Consider the following 26591-nt stretch of genomic DNA (forward strand, 5'->3'; position numbering starts at 1 on the left):
TCCTTCTCAGCACGTCATCAGTTACACAATAGTACAGTCATTTACATCGATGACTCAGCGTTATTACTTCTCAAACCACTTGATTGCTTTTTGATCTTCTTCTCGGCTCTTCAGATGTGGAGCAAAAACAAATGATAGCTGAAGTAAATTGTCATAACATTTCCTCAGGCTTATACATGTTGTCTAAAAAAGGATGCTAGTCCATAACAAAAGGTTGGAACAATCACTAATGCCACGAGGAACTGATGTACTGATTATCCATGCGTCAGTAAGTGTGAGCATGTGTCTTTTGATGAAAATAAAAATTGCTTCTCGCCGTCTAAGCAGCTCTGTTGGGCAGCACTGTCTCAAAGTCAGCAGACTATTGAGCAGGCCATTAGATAGAGGAGGGTATGTGGGGTTGATCAATAAGCCTTCCAGATGATATATATGCAGGGCAGATGTGCTGGCCTGCCTAGGAACCTCTCACAACTCCTCCATCGCTCCCTTACTATCTTATTCTCCTCCAGACCTCCCCACCGCCTTTCCCCCTACTCCCAGTGGAGGACTTCATTTTAGGATAGTTGTGAAAAAAACAAAGGCAGCGTCTAAGCACTAGCTGAGCATTGTATTTTTACGTATCAGTCTGTTAGTCGCTTACCCTCCAGGGACATAGCATTTTGAAATGTTTCTACCAAACCTTACAAGTTTTTGAAAGAAAGAGAGGAGAAACATTTGAATGCTCCCAAACTGTAAAAGGTACTCCTGTTATCAAGTCCCCGATGGCAGAAAACTGGATGGGAATAATATCAGACATCTGAAGTTGACAGACGTCATTTCCCAACAGTTTGAGTGATAACTGAAAGAGACGAGCACTGTTGACATAGTTGACAACTGACACAATCATTCAATGAATTAAGTAATTATTTTGTCAAATTAAGTAAATTAAATAATCCTTAAAAAACACAAAGTTTGCTTTCAGTCCAATTTGAGTTTTAAAGCAAGACAGAACTAAATATGGTTTGAAGACGTTCTTTTAAAGCAGGTAACAATCTGTCATAAAAAATGTGTTGAATTTTTTCTGTAGACGGATTTAAATAAGATATGTTGGGTCATTATTCCCCTGATTCGACAATCAACTTTGAAAAAGTAAGCACCAGTTTCTAAGTGATGTCACTCCCTCATTATAAACTCTCTAACAGTGTAGTTCACACACAGACACGAGAACAATTTAGCCTTCAACGTTGAACCTGAAGTGTATTGAATTCATTGGTTCAAACAGATTGAGAAGCCACAATCAGTGTTTTCGAATGACAGCTTTATTATTTTTACAGAGATATCATAAAAACTGTGCAGCTTTAAAAGGCAAGAAAATATTACATTATTTTATTAAAAGAGTCAAAAGGGCCACACTTATTGGAGCTCCAGTTAGAAGAACAGCAAACTGGAAATAAGACACACAAGATTAAAGTCTTCAATAAAAGGCACTCGAGTAACAAACAGTTTAATACATAGTGGATTGGTCCGAATTCCAACTAATTCAATCGACTCTGTACCAGTGGGAGGACAGTGAGGGATTAGGTCCTTCTTGCTGCTCTGGTGGTTGATCTGGACTCCAGCACGCACCCCCATTAGTTAATCATAGATATTTTTTTATTATTTTAGTAGCAAGGGTTTAAAGGGTTAAATCACTCGATAACATCCGGTTTTTATCCTTTGTCTGTGTAGGGCCTTGAAGATCAGCTGCCCTTTGAGTGTGGTCGATGACTTTGACTACTGTTACTGATACTACCTATAACTTCCAACTAGATTAGTTTGCCCATGTCAAGAGTTCCCATGGGGACCCTTACCATCAATAACCCCAGTAAAAATGCTGCAGTTGCTTTAAAGCAAGACCTAACTGACATTGATTGACCTCGTAGTCTGATATCTTGTGTTGAGATGATTAAGCAGTGGGCGTGCTCACTTAAACATTTTAATTAAAGTGAATCAGGCACTTGAGGAGATTTTCATACTTGAGATCTACATGACTGTAGTATAAGGGGACATGTTTCAACTCCACAACTGGGGATATAGACAACTACAGTACAGTATGAGAAATATGTGTACAATTAGTTATATGGTGCTTTGATTTTCCAAGTATAAGGTCAGTCCAATTACTCTTTTTCAAAATAGTTCAGGCGACTGGGATTCTATGTCCCCATCTCCAAGCTAGTGCTGCAGAACTCTCCGGACCCAATTACCACTGAAGCTCTTATCACCCTTTTGAGATCAGAAGAAGTCAAATAGAAGGGAAGAGTTTGAATTTCCTTGAGGTATAGAGTGGACAGGATATAACAAGATCAGAACTATTATAATCGTGTAAGGTGTGATGGAGTAAGCTGGAGCTTCAAAAAATCTGCTCTGAAATGGCTTAACAGTTTTACTCTCTTATCCTTCCTACTTATATCAGTATGAATTTGCATGTACTTGCATCGTAATAGATGCTTGAAAGTCAGAATTGTAGAAATCTGATAAGGTAAACGATTTTATCTTTAATAAATGATGCCATCTTATTGTCAGCCACCCTACCTGGACTCTGGTAAAAGCATTGGAAGCATTGAGACCTCCATAATCAAGTGTCACCTCGCCTCATGTAACAGGAAGGTCTCTCCAATCCAGCCTTATAGAAAGCATAGATAGAAGATAGATGTTATCCAACCACATCAGAGGGGGGGGGCTTGCTATTTTTATTTTAGATATAACAAATCTTTGGTGTGGCATTTCTGCATTTTCTGATATACCATCATGGAGAAAAAGATATCAGATCAAGGGCAGGGGTGTGTGTGTGTGTTCTTATCACCGAGTTCTAGTCGGGATGTGTGTATGTATCTCTGCAGCTTCAAAGATCAACAGCTGTCGGGAAACTTTTGGCAAATGTCTCATCTCCTCAACACCCCCCCCCCCTCCCCCTGCCTCTCTCTCCCAGTCTACACATCCCTTTGTAATTGTCTCTGAAATATATTTTTCCAATATAATATGTCGAAAAAAGAGCAAAACAAGAAGGTTTTCAGTGTCCTCATTTAAAAAGGAATCAATAGCTCTGTCTCCGTCCTTAACTGCTCCAAAGAGTCAGCGCTGATGCAATAATACATGAAGGTTGGAGGAACCATCTGTGTTATTGAGTTATTGTTTGAGAGCCTGTCTGAGAGTTTAAAATAAGAAGTAGCTATGTATAAATTACGTGGGTGTGCGGTGCCGTGGTGCCTCAGGGCTTATTGCCTCTAAAGAATTGACTTCATCAGTCCCTTTTTTTCCTCACCGAATGTTCATTTTATCGCCAGCCTGGCTCGCAATTTTCGTGCTGTCAGCTCCCATGAGGCGTTGCGGCTGGCGTTCGGCACGGCAACATTGACCACAAGCCTTAATGAAAAATGGTGGGTTCTGCTTTCCCCGATATGACCTGTTTATCCCCACAGTAGATGATAGTGGCCTGGAATCCACTATACCAATCAATGCCCCCCTCATAGAGAAAGCATTCCGGATGATAAACTTAGTGCTAAATGCACTCCTCTCTGACGACAATGTAGAGAAGAAGAGTGAGGAAAAAGGGGAGGGGGTGTGCAAAATCAAAATCAATAGGTTTTTCATTACCGCTGTGATTCATGAGACTATTCTGATTATTTTTCCACCGATCCATGGACAAAGGAAAGTGGGGTATTTTTTGGTCCGTTCTTCTCTAAACTAGATTACCAGCCAGCCCTTGTGAATGGAAATAATAATTAAGTTGCGTCCTGTAATGTTTTGATTCATCTCCTTGCACTCTCTCCACCTCTATCACCACAGGTAGGATTGATTGGCCAGATCGATGGCCCCAGAGCTAATTGAACAAAAGTAATAAATATTTAGCTTATTTTTGTTAATGGGGGGGTTGTGAAACACCTGGGTGCAACACTGCATTTCCATCAGTAAGGCTATTCTGGCAAAAGCAGGTAGTCTGATTGCTTGATTAGAGCACGGTGGAATGAAGGTCAGAGGAATCCATACCTGCCGAGGATTTTGTTTGCCAACAACTCCCTCGGCAGTACTAATTTACTTTTAACTCACCTTTTCCAATAGAGGCAAATAGTTGCTGTTAGGAAGAAGTCAGATGCAGATGTCTCTGCCTTATTCTGCACACAGACGCAGATAGTTGTGCATCCACACATACACAATAAAATGATCTTATGAACCTAGTCTTTATAATCGGTTTGTATGCAGAACTATAAACCTCATTATGAGGTTTTCTAAGTGCTACAACAATTGCACCTATGCTTCTCAGAGATGTTAGTAAAAAGGCAACACCACACATTGTTTCAAATGCACAATTTGCAAATTTCTGCTGCTGGGGTCCCTCAGTCAAAACAACAATAGTTTGATCATGTTGTGAAATGAAGGGAGATCATGAGAGATGTTGTCGCTGCGATGGTTTCCTCCTCAGCTTGGTAGATGTGGTAGTTAATACTGGTAGAAACACTGGATCAAGACATTTCACAATAGTATTCATGAGAGGTGAACCAGATGAAACCCAGTAACAGTGATTCAAATGACAGACTCCTTTAGATTTGAAAATTACCTTTTGGGATAAAGTGAGTTTACAACTCGACCAAATGATGATTGATGGACAGAAACATTTTGCATTTTATTTTACATGGCTATGACTGTCTGGCTGTGATGTTTTGTGATATTGAGGAGGTCATTCTCTTGGTTACAGCCTCCAGACTTAAAAACAATCATAATAATAACATTATTTGTCTCACACTTTTCAACACAAGTAACAGTGCTTCACAACAATCATAATAATAATAATGATAATAATAAAAGCAATAGACATCAAAAAATAACTTTTTTATAGAGATTATATAGAGATTTTAAAATTTGAGAAAAAGTGGGGGTCTGAAAGTCTAATCTCTTCTGGCAAATTGCTCCAAAGTAAAAGGGGGGCCCTCATGGCAAAGGCTCTGATTCCTTTGTTTTTTTTGCCTAGATTTGTGAACGGTTAGCAACGCTATCTCAGACTGCGTCCTGTCTGAAATATAGAGAGGGACCAGCTTTTAAGGTAATTAAAATAATTTTAAAATCAATCCTAAAATAAACAAGCAGGCAGTGCAATGATGCAAAAACAGAGGTGATATGGTTGCATATTTTGGATTGTGTTAGAAGCCGAGCGGCAGCTTTCTGCACTTGTCTTCCTGGGCTTGATAAACTCGTTTTTCCCTCTTTCTTTTTGCTCCATCTCATCTAACATTAGTGTGTGTTGCATTGCAGTATTTGGTGGAGTTTGCCTCAACCAAAGCAGCAGGTGTTTGCTAGAAGACACTGTGACACATGGATGCACCCTGTCAGGCCACCCGCCGGAGACTCTGAGACTTCTTTGTCCCATCATTTAGAGCAGAGAAGAGCGCACGCACGCATGCACACACACACACACACACACACACACGTAAGACTGCTATACAGAAAGTGGCCACGATCAACTGGATAAAAGCAGAAAGACCTGTGAGACCAGCGTCATATCAGGACCACAGTGACTCAGTGAAAATAAATAGGTGAACTTTCATCAATTTATTTACGCGCGTTGATTTGCTTCAACCAAACTTGACACATTTTGACTGAGTGAAAGCTCTGCACGTTTCCACTGCAGTCACATCCATTCACCTGTGCTCAACTTTTCTTTTTTTCTTCCCCACATGGCTCTTTTCTCTTCCATAATAACATGGTTTCCCACCCTATTTTTATCGGCCAATTTAGAAATCTTTTCTCCTCCTCCATCCTCCGCAGCAGTCGGTCGCTGTGGCTCCAGCACTGCGCTGTTAATAAACACAGGAAAGAAAAAAGAAAAACACCAACTTTCCTCATCTTACCACCATCGACAATTCACACACTCCCGTACCCTGTACACCCTGCCTCTGTAGCCCGTTGTCTTCCTTCACCCTCTCTCTCTTTTCTCCCCTCCTCCGGCAAACAACCTCTTTATAGCCCTCATTGCCATGCTGCGATAATTAGTCAGCGCTAAAATAATACAGCCTGAAGAAAACAACAAGAGCTCAGCAGAGGGCTTAGCTCCGCTAGGAGGGAAGGAGGTTGGGAGGAGGAAGGGAGGAATGGCCAGAGCCAGAAAAAACAAGAGACAGAGAGAAACAGAGAGAGTGAGCGGCAGTTTGAATGCCTGTTCTCCTCCTCACGGCCTCTTCATTCCATCCTATCTGGTCAGAGCGAACCTTGACTGAGATTTGTTGGGTAATAAAAAAAATATAGGTTTCTCTATGTGTGCACATATGAGAGAGCTTGTGTTTTTACAGGTGAGATGAGCACAGTATGAAAACCCCAGTGCCGTGTCCATACTGGTGGATCTGCAACTAGCTAATTTAGATTATTTTTGTTTATGTAGGAGCCACTTGCTTGTTCTCATCTCAAATGTGAGGACTTATCATTTTTATTGTTTACTGCATATGACCAGGGGCCAAAATGTGGAGTCAAACAAAGCTCAATTTGACCCCATTCATCTAAAAAAAAAAAAAGGGCACTAGTGCTCTGATTGTTAGGCTTATCAAAAAATGAGGTTAGAAGGATTTACAAAATGAGGATGCACAGCCAGCAAACACATCAGTCAGATCCAAATTTGAAAAGGCCTTTGTTGCTCTTGAGTTGGCTGTCTGCATAGCAAGCCTGGCAGTTTGGGCAAAGTTGAAATTATGTGATCCATTGTTGAAAAGAGGTTCAACTCTCTTCTAGTGCGTTTTGGGCGGCTTCATAAAGAGACATGTACATGCACCAGTCTTTGCACAAGCATCCGGTGTAAAATCTATGTGTGTGTGTGTGTGTGTGTGTGTGTGTATGTATGTGTGTGTGTGTCTGTGTGTGTATGTATGTGTGCGTGTGTTTGTGCGCGTGCGCGTATGTGAAAGGGAAAACAGACAGCCCACAGGGTTGAAAAGTGAGGTTTCATATTTCATATACTCTATGCTAATCCCAGCCAACGCCCGTCATTTCTCATTCACCAACGGACATATCGGAGTCAAGCCAAGTCCTAACTCCTCTGTTCCAGTTCAAACGTGAAAGCGCTCAGTGTACGAGGTGGATTTTTTTAGGCTGGAAATCAAAAAAAAATTGAGGCAAAGTACCTTTGACGCGGAGATCTGAGGAATTTATTTTGTTGACGTTGAGTGGTGCTGGTTATACTGACAGCATAGCCAACACAAAGTTTGTCAGTTCGCCCTAGTTTGAATGCAACGCAACTGCAGGCAACCGAGGGCAACTGTAACAGCAGAGGCTCTGAACATTAACATTTCAAAGAGCAGTGACAGCCAGCACGGGTGCGAGTGCTAGCGCTAATGCTAAACATGACTTCAGGATCATGATATACACTGGCAGTAAAACAAGAGTTTTCAAATGGGATGTTCAAGCCAGCCGTTTTTTTGTGACTTTTCTCTCACATGTCTGTGCCTGCAAATTATATAAAAAGTTAAGTTGTAACTAAATGATTGTCCAACTTTCTCCCTGTGTTTTTTCTGCAGCTGGGACAACTTACATCTTCGGGCGTGGCGGAGCCCTCATCACATATACCTGGCCACCCAATGACCGGCCGAGCACACGGGCAGACCGGCTGGCGGTGGGCTTCAGCACGCAGCTGAAGGAAGCCATTCTGGTCAGGGTAGAGAGTGCCAAGGGACTGGGAGATTACCTGGAGCTGCACATAGTAAGATACCGCCTCAGGGGTAATGAGGGGGGAATGAGAATGTACCATGATCTATATTCAATCAGATGACTCATTGAGAAAAACCCAAAGAAAAAATGGGGGATTGGGAAGAACCTATATAAGGAAAGTATAAATAGACAAAAAGGGGTTGCATTGTGTACTGTGATTCCATGGAGAATAGACAGTCACTGGAGAATGAATAAGGAGGGAAGAAATTTGTGAAATAATGAAAGAAGGACTGAGAGAATTGTACTTTGAACTAAGCAAGAGCGGTGGAGGAAAGAAGAAGAAGAGGAGACACAAGTAACATGTGTTTTGGTTGGGCACTCCTAGATCTCAGGAATATTTAGTCATACTAGAGGGAAATAGTTTTTTTAATTTTGACTTAAGATGAAAAAATACAGAGAAAGACTAAGACACTGCAATTCAATTATGTAAAGATGTAGAATTTCAGGTCTTACTTAGGTGAGGCTCACATAAGCTCTTTTAGACAAGATACGGCAACTGCGTGGAGTATGACTGAATCGTCATTAAATGGCATGTTGATACACACTGAGTGTGTGGTACTTGCATGGGCCACTGAGAGAAATCAGAGTGTGCAGAGTGACTAAGCAGCCAACAGTGTCTCATCTTATCCCTTGTCTGTCGAACTAGTTATGAGCCTCATCTGCCTCGCTGCAGTCATGTGTTGGGCTTAAAGGTCATTTACAACCACCTCCAATGACAACTGTAAATGGCAACTGAGGCCGGAGTGTGAAATATGCATTTACTCAGACTCTTAATTTTTGCATTGACCCTAGTGCTTCATCTGACTGATGTTACAGTCAAAGTTCATATTGATTCTAATGGGGGGGGGGGTCTGTTAATTACCAGCCAGGACTTCACCTGGTGACTCCTATCCACTCACCTTGCTACTTGGGACAAACAATTAAACACTGCATGTAGTCAGGTTCACAACGACAGTGTTTCCCTGTAAAAGCTGGGGGGAAAGATGTGTAGAGATAAGACTGTGTCACTCTTATCTAGTCTAAACTGCACGTGGAAGAGTTGGGGGAGTGGAGGAGGAATATTGTGTCAGTGATAAATGATGACAATGACTATAGTGATGCAACAACTGGTGCTGGAGTTGAAGTGGTGATGTAGGTCAACTGGATCAATTTCGAACTTCTTATTTAATACATCCTAATTACTCAAGACAAGACACAGACCTGTTCAGTTTATCCTGGAACAACTTTAAAAATGGCCCCTATTTAAACTGTTGGCAGCATCTACTGTGGAATAGCCTGAGGAGCGAGACTTTTTAATGTTATTTTCAGTGTTGCTAGCGCCGCAGCAAAAAAATAATTTACCTATTGGGTGTCCCAATAAATCTCAGAGGCAAATATCTCAATTCCTGGGGAAATAAATCCAACATATATGAGCAGAGCGAGGCGACACAAAAGTTTGTCAAGATTTTATTTTTGTAATTTGAGGGAACTTATCCTTTAACTTCGTTTCAACTTTAAGTACTTTTTTATGTACAGTGCATTAGTTTTTTATTCTAACCTGGAGGAACAGCTCCTCTCTGTTTATCTGTACCTGTTGCTCACTATCTCACTCTTCTCTCAAGTGCGCCGTCTCTATCTAACTTCTTCCTTTCATTTACTCCCTCACTCCCTCGTCTCTGGCCCGCTCTCTCCCTCTCTCTTTCGCTCAGTCTCACAAACACATCAATGCCTCCGCCACACCGGCCCGGCTTCTCTGCTCCCATTGCAATTACATTTCATTTGCTGCCATTCCTCCCGTGTCGCTCCCCTAAATGACTCTGTTCAGCCTGTGGTGGGTGTTTGGGTCCTGTTAATTATGCCCGTCTCTCTTTGAGTCGAGGAGTACAGGCAAATTAGACCTGAGAACCCAGGAGCCGTGGCCTCATATCATTCCGCCTGATGGGGGCCTCATGGACCCAATCAAACTATGAAATAGCTCTACGTTCAAACAGTGATGGTGGCCTTGAGGTACCATACCTTGGGCCTTCTTCCTTAGCTTTGGCTCGTGATTCCCAAATAGCCGTTTTTTTTTTTTTACTCCAGGTTAGCCTGTGCCATGGTCTCCAATAACATTTTAAAGAAGGTAATTGGCATATTTAAAAGTGCTCGTTTCAATTCATTGTTGAAATTTTTTGAAATTCTGAATTTTGAGAACAGACATCCACAATGACACATAAAGGAAATTATTATATTGATTGTTAAGTTAATATAAGTAAATATGGAGTGGGTGTCACAGACACTGTCATTAAAAGTTATGACACATCACTGTCTGTTTACTCTTTACTTATAGCAAGCCTCCATCTCCTTTATTCCTCCCCCTACCCACTCTCTGCCATTACCTGACACAGGGCAGGACATCACTCACTAAATCTCCATCTTCCTGACACGGCAACATCAGGCACCAGGGTAGAAGATGTAAAGTGGAGGTTGTGGGATGAAGCGCTTGAGCCGAATCTGCTGAGTGGGACTGCTTTAAAAAAAAAAGGACATGACATATCCCCACAAGACCCTGTTTCGTGCACTCCCCTAATTATTTACTGTGTCTGAAAGTGCGGCAAACTTTCCAGCTGACATTTTGAAAGTTCTTGATGAAAAAGCTTTGAAATTCATTATCTGGAAAATGCCATAGGAATGACTCATCGCCAAGCAGACCAAACATGGTGTGCACACGGTGCAAACTGCTGTTGCAGTGCAGTGTTGATCAGGTGCGTCTAATGCTCCTCCGTCACCCAGGTCAAGGGACAGCAAGCACTAGTAAACCAAATAAATAGCAAGCTGGACTCTCTGTTCATCTAGAAGACCGCATTGCTTTTACTGACCGGTGTGCGGAGTTCCTCTGCGTTTAATCACCCAGAGAAGTGAAATACCATACAACTCCCCAAGAGTCACTAGAACTAATTAAGCCTCTTGGATAAATGGTGAAACATTTCCAAGAATACTCAGTTAGTCCGGTCACTTTTTACTCAGTGTGCTCAAATGAACATGTCGGTAGCACGTAGTTCAAGTTGTTACACCCAAGGCATCCACTCGTCTGAGTTAACAGCTGTTTTTACAGAAGTCATTGCAGACTTGGCACTAATCCACTTATCCAATTTGTTGTCTTTCATTCTTAAACAAAATGCTATTTCTGTAAAGCTGGGTCTTTTTCAGCTTGCTTATCTACTCCTGGATCCATCTACAGTATTTCACAGAATTCTATTTCGTGATGATTTCTGATGTAGGATGTGAATGGACTCCTGGATTTTTTTTGGGCCATCCAGTGACTCCTTGTCCATGATTTTGACACCGTTCCAGTTCATGTATCAGGTTTTGTTTAAGAGTTCACTTAATGCCTTGAGGGAGAAGTTACATATTGCACGTTTTAACAGGCTGAAGATTCGGAATATTCACATTAGATAGTGTTTTTGTTTCAGAGGTTAACAATGAATCTTCACGTTTTTTCAATCAGGAATCGAAGCCAAACAGAAGTGACAAATATCAAAAGATGTGACAAATTTCTCCGTTACAAACTTTATTCTCTCCAACACTGAAAATACCCATTGGTTTCACCACTCGCAACATGGATTAAACGGGAACAGACACAATTATTATTACTTCAGTGAGCATTTCTATTTTCTTTCGATCTAGTCGACAGGATGTCCCCCAGTCCCCCCGATGTCTTTCACAGAGTGTTAGCTCAACAGAAGTAAAAATGGTCATTTGGGAGGGCAGGACATCATCTTTGCCAATCTTCATGACATTTCTACCATCAGGGCCTGGGGTGTGAGATTCAGGGAATGAAGGGTACAGACAGATATCGAAGTGGGCTGATAGCTAAATCTCCCATCTGTGGCTGCTGGAAAAGGTAGATGTCCTTGCAAGACCTTGGAACCCAATCATACAAAGAAAAGGTTATAGTTTATTTTTAAGAAGAAAGTTTATTGAAGCCAAAAGCAGTGTTTATCTTCAGTACGTTCTTATTTCTTTTGGTTAGCCCTTTTGAATCAAAACTGTGTCCAAGTATAAGGAGTCTAAGTCGCTGTTGTAAATCTCCACTTATAGTTTTACATTAGCAGCAGTAATAAAATGACCTTTTCAGAACAAGTTTAAGATGAGACTTTTGAGTCAGTATCCCAGACAGCTAACCTCATAGTTCAAGTGTTATTTTAAGGATACACCTTCCTCCTTTGCAGGTGTGATAAATGAGATGTAGGACAAGAGTCTGGTGTGTTTGCCCTAGGGTCCTATCCTTTTTGTTTTTGTGCTGACAGCCTGAGTTTTCCACAAACATTGGCAATTCGAAAGTTTGGCATGGAAAAAGGGTTGCCTTTCATGTTGCCTTGGCTAGAATGCCTGCTGCATGCTTTGCTGTCCTTGCTGCCTGGCTCAGGTGACATTGATGCAGTCAGGCCCTCCCCTACCCATTAGCAATATGGCATCGAGGTGACCGCAGTTTGGAAGACCAACTCACCTTATGTATCCCACATCCATAAGTGCTACAATATTGAAGAAATAGTGTGTCTAGAAGGGCCTCACCCGGCGTCTACTGTCTTCTGCTTCACGACTCATCAGGAATTAACAGAAACCACCATGCAGGTTCTTCACTCTCAGCAGAAGAAATGTGCATTGCTTTGTTCAGTTTTTATGAAGCTGTTTTCATTTTAAGCAATAAAGGCACAAAAGTGGAGAGCAGCAAATTGGGTTTATGTTATGCACTGAGAGATGAGTCATTAATGAAGGAACAAGTATCGGAGTCATTCTTTTCATGTGCTTCTCATAAACTCACTAAATGGCCTGACAGAAGCTGTGGTGGTTTGGATGCACCTTCCAAACGAGGACTTGCACAATCTTTTTTCTGTATTTTTCCAGGGTGTCTGTTTGTATTTATTGCTGTTCTCACAGGCACCGCTCACCTTTGACAGTCATTAACTTTACAGCTGGCAAGTTGTCGCAGTAACTGCTCTGTGGGAAGTGTCTCATCTGCAGTTATGGGCCAGTGCACAGCGCACAGCGGGCCAACCCGAATACCTCCATCACTGGCTGTCCGGTCCCGGCTCATAGCATTAAATAAGGGCTGACTCTGATTACGCGTGAGGGAGACATCCCTCACCTCAGCTGTCTACTCCGAGCAGGGGCAGAGAGCAAGGGAAGGGGCCGGTGACCAAAGGGGACACGGCTATATTTTCCCCTCTTGACCCCACCCTTACCCCTCGCCCAGCGTGTGACAAATTGGCTGAGAAAGGAAAAGGGATAGACAATGCAACTCGGTGTTTATGTTTCTGCTCACAAGCTTTTTGTGGCCAACATCCCCGCAGTCCAATGTGAAGTGCAGTACCTGAATTCATGAGCTCCATGATGCTAATGTCAGAGATGAGCTCCTTTACTCTCACCGCTCACTAATGAGATAATCACATTTTTTTAATACACCACCGCCCTGCTTTTTTTCCTTTTCACTTTCCGACAGCCACAGGTTATCTATCAAGGCTTTAAGCCGTCAACTGTTTAATTATGGGTTGAAAATGTGATCTGACATGCGACGGCAGCCTGGGATAAGATGAGTGGCGAGGAGAACCGGGTGGATGGAGAGCTTTCAGAGTGCAGTGGGGAGCGGGGAGATGCTGGCGTCAGATAAGGCAGATGGTGATGCAGATAAAACTGTCAGAGGGAGGCAGAGGCTTTTATCCTCCACTCCCTGCCCCCGGTAACACAGACACACACACACAGAGGGATGGGTGTGTATGCATGCACAAACACACGCACACACATACACACGCGGCCACACACGCCATTATTCCCGACTAGCTGTCAGTAGCACCCACTGCTCTGAGGTTCCAGCTTAAGTTGTGTACAGACACATTGGCAAGGACACCTTCACATTCTCTCACAGGACAGGTGTGATTAGCCCTTGTAGACACTTGAATTCATTCAAAGTCACAATTTACAAAAGTAGCCCTATTGTCCCCCTGCATCTTGTTATTTGTTTTATTTACAAGCCCCACACACACACGGACACTCCCTTTCTTAAATGGGTGTCACCACTCCGGCCTACTCTCCTTCATCTTGTCAGGGGAGAAAAAGCCAAGCACACCGGGAGAGACGGACGGAGGATGCGTGGAGAACAATTGAGGGGGAAAGTTAGGCATTGTTTTGATGAATGCAGCCCCCTCACAAAGGGGAGCGTGGGCCACCGTCGGTAATGAGATCGGGTCCTGGTGGGTTTGGCAGGGTCTCCTCGGCGGGAGGATGACAGCATATCGATTAATCCTCCCCTTTCGCATCACTAATTAATCCTCCCATGTGGGTGTGGTGTGTTCACTGAAGGGGGGGGGGGTGAAGCAGATTCTACCTTAGATGTTTCATCACAGGGGGCTAACTTTGGATAGAGAAGGAGATTAGGAGGCAGATCTTCCTATAAATCCCACTTCCTTCACTAGGATCGGTAGACTTCTTGAATAATCAACCATTCATTACTAAAATCCATTCATTTGACTGGTGATGCTTGTAGAGGGTAGTACACAGCATGGGTTTAATTGTTGCCTCAAAGGCCTGAATCACATCTCCAAAAGAAAGAGTCTGCTGCTGGTACCTGTTTGGTCATTTGTCTTGATTTTTAGACGTAGAGCACAAATCCAACAAGTAACTCAGAGGTGCTGAAGTGTGGCGAGCTTCACTTCGCTGTGTGGCTTTGTTAATGTGTCAGATCTGAATGTAAGTGGTCTATTAGACGGCCAATTATTTATTACACTGAATTATATGCTGTCAGAAAGTCCCGGCTCACTGCACCGGTTGGAAGGATTTCAAGCACATAATTCCTTAAGCTAGCAAAGCACTTCTGGCCACACCCCCAACCTGTTCCACTTTTGAAACCTGGTTTGAAGTCCCAGTTTGACGTGTGGTCAGAAACTCAATGTGATTAAATACCGTTGAGTACAGAGAAGGGCAGGTGTTGCCTGAGAAACGCTGCATTGATTTACTCTGGAGATATACTCCCAGTAAGAAAGTGATGAATGGAATCACATTGAATGCACAAGTGTTGATTAGTTGATCTGCACTTCACTGCACTGTGGTGTGCTACGCCCTAGCCTCAGCAAGTCTACAGAGAGGAGGCATTACATTACACTAGGCTGATTTAACAAATGTTTTGTTCAAAGCAGCTCATACATCAGAAGCAATTTGGGGTTTGGTGTGGACAGGAACCGAGGATCAAAGCTCCCACCCTTAAAGCATAATCTGAAGACTTGACTCAAGTGCAGGATCGCTTTTCCTTCTGTGCTGATAGTTCTGTCGCTTACTTGTAATTAGTCCTCATATTTAAACATCAAGGAACTGCAAGTTCACTTATCGTTCCACTTAAATATTCCATTCAAAATAATTAATCTTTTAGTTAACAAGGGGGCCTCACCTTTGTTTACTGCCTGTTGGTCACTGTTCCCGTAGCTCACTCTGGCTATGTATCCTGTGAGAACAAAGTGGGAGATGGGCTTTTGGATCGATAAGCTATTAGGGTCCAGGAGAGCAGACCTGTCTGTATGGTTTCCATCCTGCCTTTAATAATCACCTGGGAAGGCAAACTACCCTCTTTCTATTCATTCTGGTCATTGTCTGCCATCTCCTTTCATCCAACCATCTAGCTCTGTACTCCTGCTACATGAAATGGTTCAGCTTAGTCCAGATGTCTGCGTATCTAATATGATGCCTGTGTTTTATTTCCATAAATTTCCACACAAATGTTGCAATTGGTATTACATTGCACTGACACAGCCGACTTAGCCTTGTCATATTACTGAAGATTGTGTAAATGTGGGGCATTTTACATTTGTGTGGTAAAATGAAAGTAGAAAGGAATGGAACGAATGAAGGAAAGTAGAAGGAAGGAAACGGACGTGGTGTTAAACTACCCCTTCTGCCAAAAGGTGCAGATCACCAGCGGCAGATTCACCTTGTTGTGGGCAGGTTGTCAATATTTCATTGACTAAACAACTACATCTCCAGAGGGCTCATTGGTAGATTCTGGCATCCCAGAACCAGCTTCCAACCTTCACCCACTAATCAGTTTTCATGATCTCGCGATGTTATGTTGATTTTCTTGGAGCCCAGCAAGGATCCCTCCACCTGAGCCATATCCACTGGCTGCTTCTATCGGCTGCCTCTGAGACTGACCAAGACAGAAAGTCAAGAGCACGAAGGGTGGAAAAAGATGAGAAAGCGTACTTTTACCCAGTCTGCTTTGTCTTTAGTGAGATGCCCTGAGGCACAGACCACTGTGAGGTCCTCCCCGAATGTCACAGCTGCACCATCCACCCTGCTTTTTCCCTCTGGATGCACTGTATCCCTCCTCACTCACTACAGTAAGCCCCTGACCAGCAAAGACAGGCTGTCCTGTTTATTATCTACATTCATCTTACACAACACAAACCAGCATCACTCATTAGAAATGATGCCTTCATTTGCATTATTATTCATCTACACCTACTAATGCTGCTGCTGCTGCTGCAACTGCTGCTATTAACTATTCTCTATGAATAATACGTTCATTTTCTGTACGAACACACAGGTGTCTGCACCATTCTGAATGGTCTCATTAAAACTTTTCACTTCTTTGATTAACTGGTAATGCTGACACATGCATACATTTCAGAGTGGATATGTCATCCTTAAGCAGACACCAATTTACTTGTGCTTGGATGCAAACTCCCAATGTTCATATTTCACACCTCCCCCCAGCATCTGGCTGTGCCTTGACTATCATTGGAAGCTGCCTGTAAGCATTATCTAAGACTTTTTGGACTTTGGCTGACCCTTATGTATTTTGTCCCTTATGGTTCAGCACCACATTCATAAATCACCCTTGACCTTTCCATGGAAGTTTGTCTATTGACTTCCTGTACTGTTTTAATGAAGCTTATGCTTTCTATTGATTGCAAAGCCATTATATAGTGCACTGCGTCCCCTTTAATATCTCAATTGACCACCAAATGAACATCCTACATCACTGTTGCCCCACTTTCCTTGGGAGAAATAAGCCATAGCTCTTTGCCCAATACCTCGAGGGGTTTGTTGCAGTGAGGAAAATCAACACAGCCATGCTAGTCCAAAGATCTGCTTTGAACTTTCTCCACCTCTTTCTTAAAATGGTGGTTAGCTTAAAGCCCAAACTCGGTTACCACATCCTTGCTCGCTCTTATCTCGGTGTACTTGTCCACTACCTTGGGGAGGATGTTTCCACCTGAACATATTTGAACACAAAGGAGATGCTGAAAGTAGAACGGGAAAGAACGACGCTTAGATACTGACTGAAGGAGAAAAAAGGACAAGCAACTGAGCTGAGAAAAGAGAGCGAGAGATGGCCAAGAGAGGCAAAAAATGTGTTTACATCTGCTCATTCATGCAAGAGTCTACATGTCTGTGTTTTCAAGGCATCTGCGATGTGCTCAAGGCAGAAATTATGAATGCATCTTTTCTCTGTCGCAATTCTTAACTTTGCAAGTCTATTGACCATTCTGCTGTTGACAAACCACGAGAAAACCACTTTATTATTTAGTGCTTTTGTTGTTCAGAAAAACGAATATTAAGAAGGAATGTCTGGAGCCGTCAGCATAAAACTGGTCATGGCTGAGAGGGAAGCTCTTAAAAAAGGGGCCTTTGTAGAGCAAAGATAATAGGAGAACACGCTTTTTAAAAACTCTTCTTTTTGAGAAGTTAAGGAGCTCTTAATAAAAGTCATTGCCTGTGTGAGTTAAATTCCACATAAAATCTCCTGAGGATGAAAGGCTGGACCAGGAACAGAGCCGTGGCTTTTCCATGATCCTTTACTGTTTCTCACTTAGGATTTTGTGTCATGTCCAAGTCACTGAGGTTGCATCTATAGTTGACATTGATTGCTTCATAGATGAGCCTATGTCACACGTTATTATATACTTTTTGAATAGGTGCGGAGGAAAAGTCGTCATTCTTTTGGAATGGAGAAAATGAATGGACCGCCACATTTCATTGACTTTGATCCTGACAGGTTAGATGTTGTTTTGGTTCGGGCCGAACTGAAAAGTCCAACGGTCGGCACCAAACCAGGGAAGTGTTAAAGCATGTCTAGTTTGTCAATTCAATCCACATTTACTGGAAACAGTGTTAGTGCCAATATTTGCCCTCCTTCACCCAACCACGTCTGCAATCACACATCTGTTCTGAATTGTGTGGTGAAATGTCAGCTTGTACAATCATAAAAATGTGAATCTTGCCCATGTTTTCCAGCCCCCTGTGTGATGATGGCAGCGTTTAATAGGAAAGCTGTGTGTACAACCACAGTGAATGTTAATGATAATTGTTCACAACAGGTAGTTCTGTAATAATTTTTACCATTTTGTTTTTGGTTCTCCTCTAAAGCTCATCTGATCTTCTGACAGCTCATGATAATTATCTCAGTGGATTTACTTTGTTGTGACTTTGCAGTCGTACCAAATCCCAGCAGTTAACTTGCATCATTTGTAGAAATCAGGTCTGAGACTAAAAAGAGCAGTCACGATATCCGAGTTTCACTTCTAAGAGCAAAACTGAAAATGTCGTCTTATCCCTTATACTTAGCACATTGCCCTCTTCTCTCTTTTCAATTTTTTCTGCTCTACGAGTCGAGTAGTTTCACCAGTAATCCATCCCTGCTGATATGAGTGAGTGAGGTCTCAGCTCACTGAGCAGTCAACTGTCCTGTCTTCCCAGAGAAATGAAATCCTGTTGTCGGAGCAGCAATAACCGATGTCCAATGGGCCCCCGAGGTTTGTGCAAACCCGTCGCAGAGACCATGCTATGACTGTTCCCTGCTGCGTCTTTCATGTGCTGCAAATAGGATTCCCTCGCCGCGGCTGCTGTTTGGTAAATCTGTCGTGAAGACCAGTTTGGGTTGGATTTGTAGGATTGGTCAAGTTTGAGATGTGTGTGGACAGAGGGAAAAAAAGAGGATGAAAAAGGTGCTGAGGGAAGTTTATGTCTAGCTTTAAATGTTTCTCTAAACAGATGTATGTGGTTTAGTCATAATTATGATTCCCCTGTAAAGGTCCCCCCTCTTTTGCATGATACTACTCATTGCTAGAGTCTATCAGTTATTCGGGCGACATAAAGGAGCAGCAGCTTAATGCTCTCTTCTCTCACTCAATCCCCCCTTTTCAACAACAATCGGCTTGTAGTCTGTTTACTGTATAGTCTTTGACTGTTTCCTCTTGTGTGTCTTTTGTGTCTCCTTTGTGTTAGAATTGGCTCTGAATTTGATCAGAGATGGAAGAGGAGGGGTGGGGGAGAAAATTTGCATAGCTTTCATTTCGGCCACTGCTCTTTCTCCTGGGGGGGGGGGGGGGGGGGGCGGCAGTGTGAGGGAAATCACACAAGCAGTCAAACAGAAAATGGCATAAGCAAACAGAGAAAACACAAAAAATGGGCTTTTGTTTCTTGAAGCTTGCGTTCACAGAAGCTGTGAAAATCAAGTCCTGAAGAGGAAGGTGATTGATTATTTTGTGACACGTTTATAAGATGTGGAGAAAAAAAATCCAAACAAAAGAACTGTGTCAGCCTGAGACTACTCTGAGAAGTCAAGTCAGGCTCTTTGATTTTCTCTGAGCAGACCTGTCTCCCATGCTCGGAGACACATGCCTAATATTTAGGGGGAAGCAAAGCCACAGGGGAGGCACCTCTAATAAGTGATTGAAGGATTGGTGTCATCCTATTATTCCTGCACAATTTAGGAGGAGAAGGAAGTTCATTATTCATTCAGTGGCTGCCACAACTCTGAATTGGGTTTCTTAGGTTCATCCAGTTGGTTTGGGACAATCACATGCAAGAAGCAGCAACAGCCTTTTGTCAATTAGTTTGTAAACACGTCTTGTTTTTTGAGTTTCGCTTTGAGCTGTAACTTCTGAGAACAAATCACAAGCTACTCTGCACGATGGAAGGAGCGTCATAATTGTGAAAGACAAAGAAAAGAAAAGGTAATCTCCAGCAAATAAGCTGTGGGCTTATACTTAATCAGGCAAGCAGGAGCCACCAAACATGCATGTCATTAAATGGGTTGGAAGCCTTTTTTTTAAATATTGAAAATGACTTTGAGGAAATAGCGACAGTGAGTGGGTTCATGTTATTCTCGTGTTTCCACATTTCCTAACTCAGTCTCTGTCATTCTTCTTTTTTCATTTATTTTATCTGTGTTTTTCTTCCGCTCCATCTTGCTGAGTCAGCACTTGCACTTAAAGAGTCAGGCTTCAGATTGATATGCCGAGTAAGTGCTCTCATATCCGTAGCTGATGTAGCAAAGGGCTGAGGGGAGAGTTGGTGCAAGTAAGGCAGGGAAAATTCACCACTTTGACTGTAATGAGGGCAGGAAAGTGCCCAAAAAGGGAAATGTGCAGACATTATTTTATCGGCTATGATTCGGGACATTTGGGGACATGAGCAGATTAGCAAATGTAGCAGCGATGAATCAGACATTTTCCAGCAGATATGTAAAGTTAAAGATGGTACTTGGCAGTGGCAGGGTCATGGATTTGCATAAGAGGTCACTTCCAAGTCAGAGTCCACCAACTCTAGACTAGTATCCTGTGCATTTTGGGCCCATGGAGCCCTCCCACCCAACTAAGACTTGGGCAGTAGCCGTCAAGCTGTTCATCTCCTGAGCAAAGAGCTGGGCCAACTCGAGGAAAAAAAGACTTGTAAGTTGGACGTCTTCCCAGAGCAATTAGCTGAACCCATATGCCTGTTTGATTAATACACAGATGAAAATTATCTTCTCCCAGCCACTCTGCTCGGCTTAAGCTCCCTCCATGGTGACCAGGTTGGATGTCAGTTTGTACAGTTTGCCACTGTCGACTCATGTGCCGGGCATTTGAGGTGTAGCGTTTTAAAAAGATCCCGTTGGATTTGCAGATCCACGTTACTGCTTTTGTAGCATAATAAATGGAGGAGAGGGCCGCCAACAGTCATCCGTTTTGACAAATGAAGCCTTTCCCCCGTCTTGCTTACTCCACCTGTTTGCTGGTCTCACACAGCTATGCAATCTTTGCTCACTCAGCCAGGGCACAATCCATACATATTTGATAGATAGAGCAAAGTTATCAAAGCTGACAGTCCCAGTAATTAGAAAAAGGCAATAGTCGAGGCCAAGGAGACCATTTCCCCGATGGATTAACAGCAATCACTTACAGCGGCGTCCTCGAGCTGTTTACACTGGCAGTCATGAGGCAGATGTTTTGAGCATCAGTAATTTCTTTCTCTGGATCCACTTGATCAAAAGCAGTGAGCTAACTAATCAGTGGTCTGCAGCAGATGTATTATCATCAGAGAGGAAATAAGATGCGTAAACAACAGGCACTTCCTCTCTCTCTCTCTCTCTCTCTCTCTCTCTCTCTCTCTCTCTCTCTCTCTCTCTCTCTCTCTCTCGCTCTCTCTCTCTCTCTCTCTCTCTCTCTCTCTCTCTCTCTCATATTCATGCACAGACACATGTGCAGGCGCATACACTGCAACCGACCTGGGAGGGATGACCTGAGCACTGACCGTGAAGCCAGTTACTCAGAGAAGAGGAGAAGACCCAGGATATATTCCTAGGGCCTCCACCTGCTGTTTTAACAAGAGCCTTTGCCGGGTCAGACGATCAGGGGTGTTGCATCTTAAGCTTTGGTGCCCCCCACCAGGTGTACTGCTCTGTGGTATCCTGCTGCACTCTCCTCGACCTCAAAAAAAAATCTAGTTGGCGCCAAAAAGGCAAAAGGGCCATTGCCTATATTGTCCCATACAATAGTTCCTGAATTTTCACACTCCAAACATCACATACACACGCAAACATACACACAGACACATGCTCCATAAATCTGTCCATGCTGGAGGCTGTCACGGCAGGGTGTTGAGATGCCATGCTTGCCACGACAATTAGCTGCACATCTGGCCTGATGATTCAGGGAGTCGGCCAGACAGCTGGCACAGCACTACCAGTGTTTAATGTGTAAATCTGGAGGGTCCTGCACATTTGAGAGTGGATACAGTCTGTGAGGGGAGGGGGCTGCAAGTTAGCCACTGAATCAGATGTTAAATGAAAAGTGTGACAAGGCGTGTTGCCAGCGGAGAAATACTGCTGCTTTTCTCAGACAGCAGGTGATTCACAGCTGTAGAGTGAGTAATGGAGTGTTTCAACTCCAATTATGAGCACACGGAGCAATAGGGATCAATGCGCATACTAAAACATTATGTGAACATTTACATTCCCTGTCTCTCTTTTTAATATTCAGTAAACTGTTGTTTGTATTTACTGCAAGACCATAAGATGACTTGACCAGAAGCCTAAATCAATCAGTTCCTTCAGTCATTTCCTCAGCAGAGATTCACGGTCTTTGAACTGTTGTTACTACAACAGAATAACAATCTGTATTTTCATTGATGCAAGCTGTGACAAGTCCTAATAAAAATGATGTTAAAATGAAAAAATCCATTACATTAGTACAGTGTGTACAAACAATAATTTCAAGTTCAATCTCGACCAGAATACCGGTAAACTAATGAAGCTTCTTAAATACAATAACTATTATTTTATGTGTTTATACTATAATTTTCCACCATTGCACTGCTCCCAATTATCCACAAAGAACAACAAGACCTCACTGATCTCTCCGTACCATGCAAGGTTATGTTTTTCCAGAGTAAGTGCTCATCCACAAAAAAGCAAGAAATATCCTGTGAATACAGAAGATTATTCTGTGCAGCTGGTTGCAGGATAACTCAAAAAATACACATTTCTCCGAAAGTAGCATGCATGTAAACCAAGCGCACAAACAAATGCGCAGATGTGAACTGCAGGTACAGCCATCGCTTCCTGTCCATGCTCATCTGGGTGAAACAGATAACAGATCGGCAGCGCGTAGAGACTCATACCTGCTGAACAACATTTGTGATATGACAGGGGATGTGATGATGGATCAGGGGGAGAGAAAGACGGAAGAATGCTGGAGTGAATAGTTCATGTAAGAAGCATTTCACTTTCAACAGTGGGGTTTTTTGTGACATATAATACTTAGCAGTACATAGTAATTTAATGTAAGTACATATTTTGTGATCCTATTGAATTGCAATACAACAGTATGAGATGGTAAACAGCACTAATATAATATTATCATCAAGTAGAGGAATACTTAATTCATAATTAATACTAAAATGAATGATTCAACCCGTAATTTTGGACTAAATATTTGTGAATATATTTTGTATCAATTGTGTGTGATTAAAAGGAGTTGTTGTACTGAGCAGCAGCTTGTGTGTCGGAGAGTCAGTCGAAACACGTAAAAGAAACACTCCAGACCGACAGCACTAATGAAGCACAATGAGGGAAATCATTATTAAATCAGCTTAGTCTGGCAACTGATTGTTTGTTTTTAAGATTTGAAAACTCTTTTATTGATGTGATGCCGGATACACAGCATTTAATAATTATAATCCTTCAGAAGGCAGTATCTGAAAGGAGATAATTTTGTTAGACCTATATGGCATCTTGATATCCTGACATATAAGAAACAAGGGCACAAGGCCATTAAACGGAGCAAATGCCTCCTAGTGAGGCTGAGAGGAACGTAGCTCTCCGACACCCAGCCACCCATCACCGGCCCCACAAGTCCCTGACTCTTAATTATCCCCTGGAATGATGAAAATGAAAAAGAAATAGTAAAGATGGAGCCATAGCCGTGGCGGCTGGTGGGTCATTTAGCCGAGCATTTATAAAATGAGATCCCCTGCTCAGTCTGGAGCCATATTAGAAAGTCTAATGTCTGTCTAGAGAGATAAAGAGAGCTAAGGTCACTCTAATCTGCCAGTTATGCTGGGCGACGTTTCGTGACTGGCGGAGGTTGTGGCCCCAGACACACACCGACACCTCGCGGCCCACTCTCTCGCACAAATTTAGCGTTCAACCAAATGGATGCAGGTTCAGGTCATTAGAATGAGAAAGATGTAGAGATAATGTTGAGTACACCTTTCTCTATCTCTTTGTTCTGAACCTTATCTGCCAGGGCTGGACTGGGAGAACAAAACGGCCCGGGCATTTTTTGGCTCAGACCGGCCCACATAATTAGCCGAGCACATCTGCCATTAAATTGACGTAACTTATGTCTTCTAAATGTCTTAAAGTAGCTCATATTAAAAGTACTTAAGTATCAAAAGTATCTGGTGTTGAAATGTACTTAAGTATCAAAAGTACAAGAACTAAAATTAAAAATGCAAAGTGCTTTTTATAGTAGGTCTATACAGACACAAAACAACCCAAAATGTTTCTCCTCAAGATTTATCTCAACTGACTGAAAAATTACAACAACAATATGCATATAATGTATCATTTTACCAATTTTGAACCCTAGATGCTGAGGTTGAAATAGTAATGGACCAGTGCATCTGAACTTCTAATTAACTATAAACAAGTGCCTCTTGTGTCTGCCCAAGAACATTAATAAACCACAGTATAACCACTATACTATAGGCACACAAAATAAGACACTATCTCTATTCTAGAGGAAGTAAAAGTCGTAACAAGATTTCTGAAGGTGAACCTGCGGAGCGCTGCACCCCCCCCCCCAACGGCAAACACGCCACCGGACCTGCACATCTCAGGAGGGAGGGGGCAGCGAGAGAGAGTGAGAGAGAGTGAGAGAGAGTGAGAGAGAGTGAGAGAGAGTGAGAGAGTGAGAGAGGGAGAGAGGCGTGCGACGCCAACCTCCGCTGCTCAAGTAACGAGCCAGTTTTGAGAATGTATTGAAAATGCGCGCTCACATGTCTGCCTCCACTCGCTCATCATTGTCGAGTCCTCCTCGCTCGTCTCCCGGCGCACCTGCTGCTGCTGGGCTGGTGAACCCGGCACCACATAGGTCCGTCAGTTTGGCACATTTAGCAGCCTCCACCTCCAGAGACTTCAGCTTTTTTTCCCGATGCTTCTCAGCGCCACCCGGGCGTTTTTTTACTCTTATTATCCATTAAGTTAAGTTTCTGTCTCAGCAGCCAATGCCATGAGGTCCCGCCCCCCCCCCGCCCCCGGTTTGTGTTGTGATTGACAGCACTGTCGGGGCTCTCTGAGCCTGTCAGCCCATGATTGATTGACAATGACAAACAATAGACCAATAATATGTGTCGATGCTGGCAACACACTGCTAGCCCTCTGTAGCCAATTGGCCGGCCCAATTGGAGGGAATTTAGAGAGGAAGAAGAGAAAAAAAACAAAACAACAACATAGCGGACCAGACCGGCCCACACTGGGTCAACGGCCCACCGGGATTATGCCCGGTATGCCAGATGGCCAGTCCACCCCTGTTATCTGCTATTTATCAGGTCCATTAGTCCCCTCTTGAACTAAAAATTATAGACAGCATATGTGTGTTATTAGTATTAAGTGTACAACTATAATTAAAGGATCAGGAGAGCCAAACTATGATGTACAGTATTTTGAGTGATGGAGCATCGCCAGCACTGAGAAAGCACCTGCAGAGTTTATATACTTGGTTATAGTATCCCCTCGGTACATTGCTATACACTCCAACCAATAAATGTATGCAGCTAAGATGTCTGTTACATCCTTTTATTTCACAATGATATTAACAGGATATGCCACTGTCTTCTCTCTCCTGTATTTTAGAGATGCAGCACTCATCTCCCACTCCCAATTGGCTGGTGTAGGGGAGAAAGAACCAATTCCCCAATCAAACACAAAATTTAAGACGAGCTTTAATTAAACTGTAAACTTGATCCCAGTGTCCTACAGCACTTTTAATCTGCTGCCTTGAAACTATTAGTTATTAATCCAGGAGGTGTTTGTGACGATGGTGCTGATCCCCCTATAATTACCGGAAGTGATCACACACCACTGCGGTTCTCTTGGTTATTTGTTCACAGCTGCCATAGAGTTGACTTTGAATCTGATAGGAAATCGTGTAATGTCACCGCCGGTGTGTTCAGCCGCATCTGATAAAGCGGCAGCTCCTGAATACATTCTCCAGTGAGAGCTGCTTCCTGCCACCCCTGTCTCACATAGGTGATTCAGCATTCGTACAAAGAGATCCATCCTAACTTCTCATTTTATCTTCTTCTTTCCGACACCCAAATATGAGCTGACTGGGCTGTCAAAGCCAGGACGGAACCGCCGTTTGATTCAGACACTCTCTGATCGCTGGAATATGGCTCATGTTATAAAAATGAGCAGACAGAGAAAGATATCCTGCATGGCCCGAATCAGCATCCTCTGCCAAGCAACAAGCGACGACCCTTTTGTCTCGGGGGCGTGTAACACATCATGACCCTGGCGTGTCCTCCAGCGCGGCCCTGTCCTCGGCCTTTCTCGCCCTGTCAGTGTTACTTGGGTCAGGTTAGTATCAGCTGAGAGGCCAGGGTGTCATGTAACCTTTCATTCCTTATCAAAGTCACGATAGATACAATCTGCCCTGAGTCGCTGCCTCTCCACATCTTGATCCTTCTGTTTGCATCATTTTCTTTCCACATTTCACCTCAGTACTGATGTCTTCATTCTTTTGAATTAGCGTCTCGTCCACTGCTACTACAGTGTGATGGCCCTTCATTCCCACATCAGACTGTAGCTAATACTCTATTAACCTTGTAACTACTTGTTGTTTTGAGTCCACATAATTAGTCAAATGTCAAAGTAGTTATTATTATAGAAGAAACAGAAGCTCTTAAGAAAAACATTTCATCAGCAATGCTGCCTACATGTCGGTGTATATATGTGTTGTTGACAGTTGAGCAGGCAGAGGCGTAAAGATAATTTGTAAGCGAACTTGTACTTGTGACTTTTATCTAACGAGATTATAACTGACATCTTTTTTTTACATTTTGTTAATTTATTTCATAAAGACCCTGTCATTTACCATTAAACAGTCTAA

The 26591-nt window shown here is 42.8% G+C and overlaps 1 protein-coding gene across 3 annotated transcripts in view; it reads left to right on the top strand.

Annotated features, from left to right (window-relative positions):
• The window catches only part of nrxn2b (neurexin 2b), a 533986-nt gene that overhangs the window by 430193 nt on the left and 77202 nt on the right, over positions 1–26591 (top strand). For all 3 annotated transcript variants that reach the window (XM_061066072.1, XM_061066073.1, XM_061066075.1), the window contains one exon: positions 7515–7696. In XM_061066072.1, coding sequence (XP_060922055.1) covers positions 7515–7696 — 182 coding nt within the window. The remainder of the gene's footprint in view (positions 1–7514; positions 7697–26591) is intronic.

This window comes from Limanda limanda, chromosome 22, assembly GCF_963576545.1.
Source record: "Limanda limanda chromosome 22, fLimLim1.1, whole genome shotgun sequence".
In the NCBI taxonomy this organism is placed as follows: Eukaryota; Metazoa; Chordata; class Actinopteri; order Pleuronectiformes; family Pleuronectidae; genus Limanda; species Limanda limanda.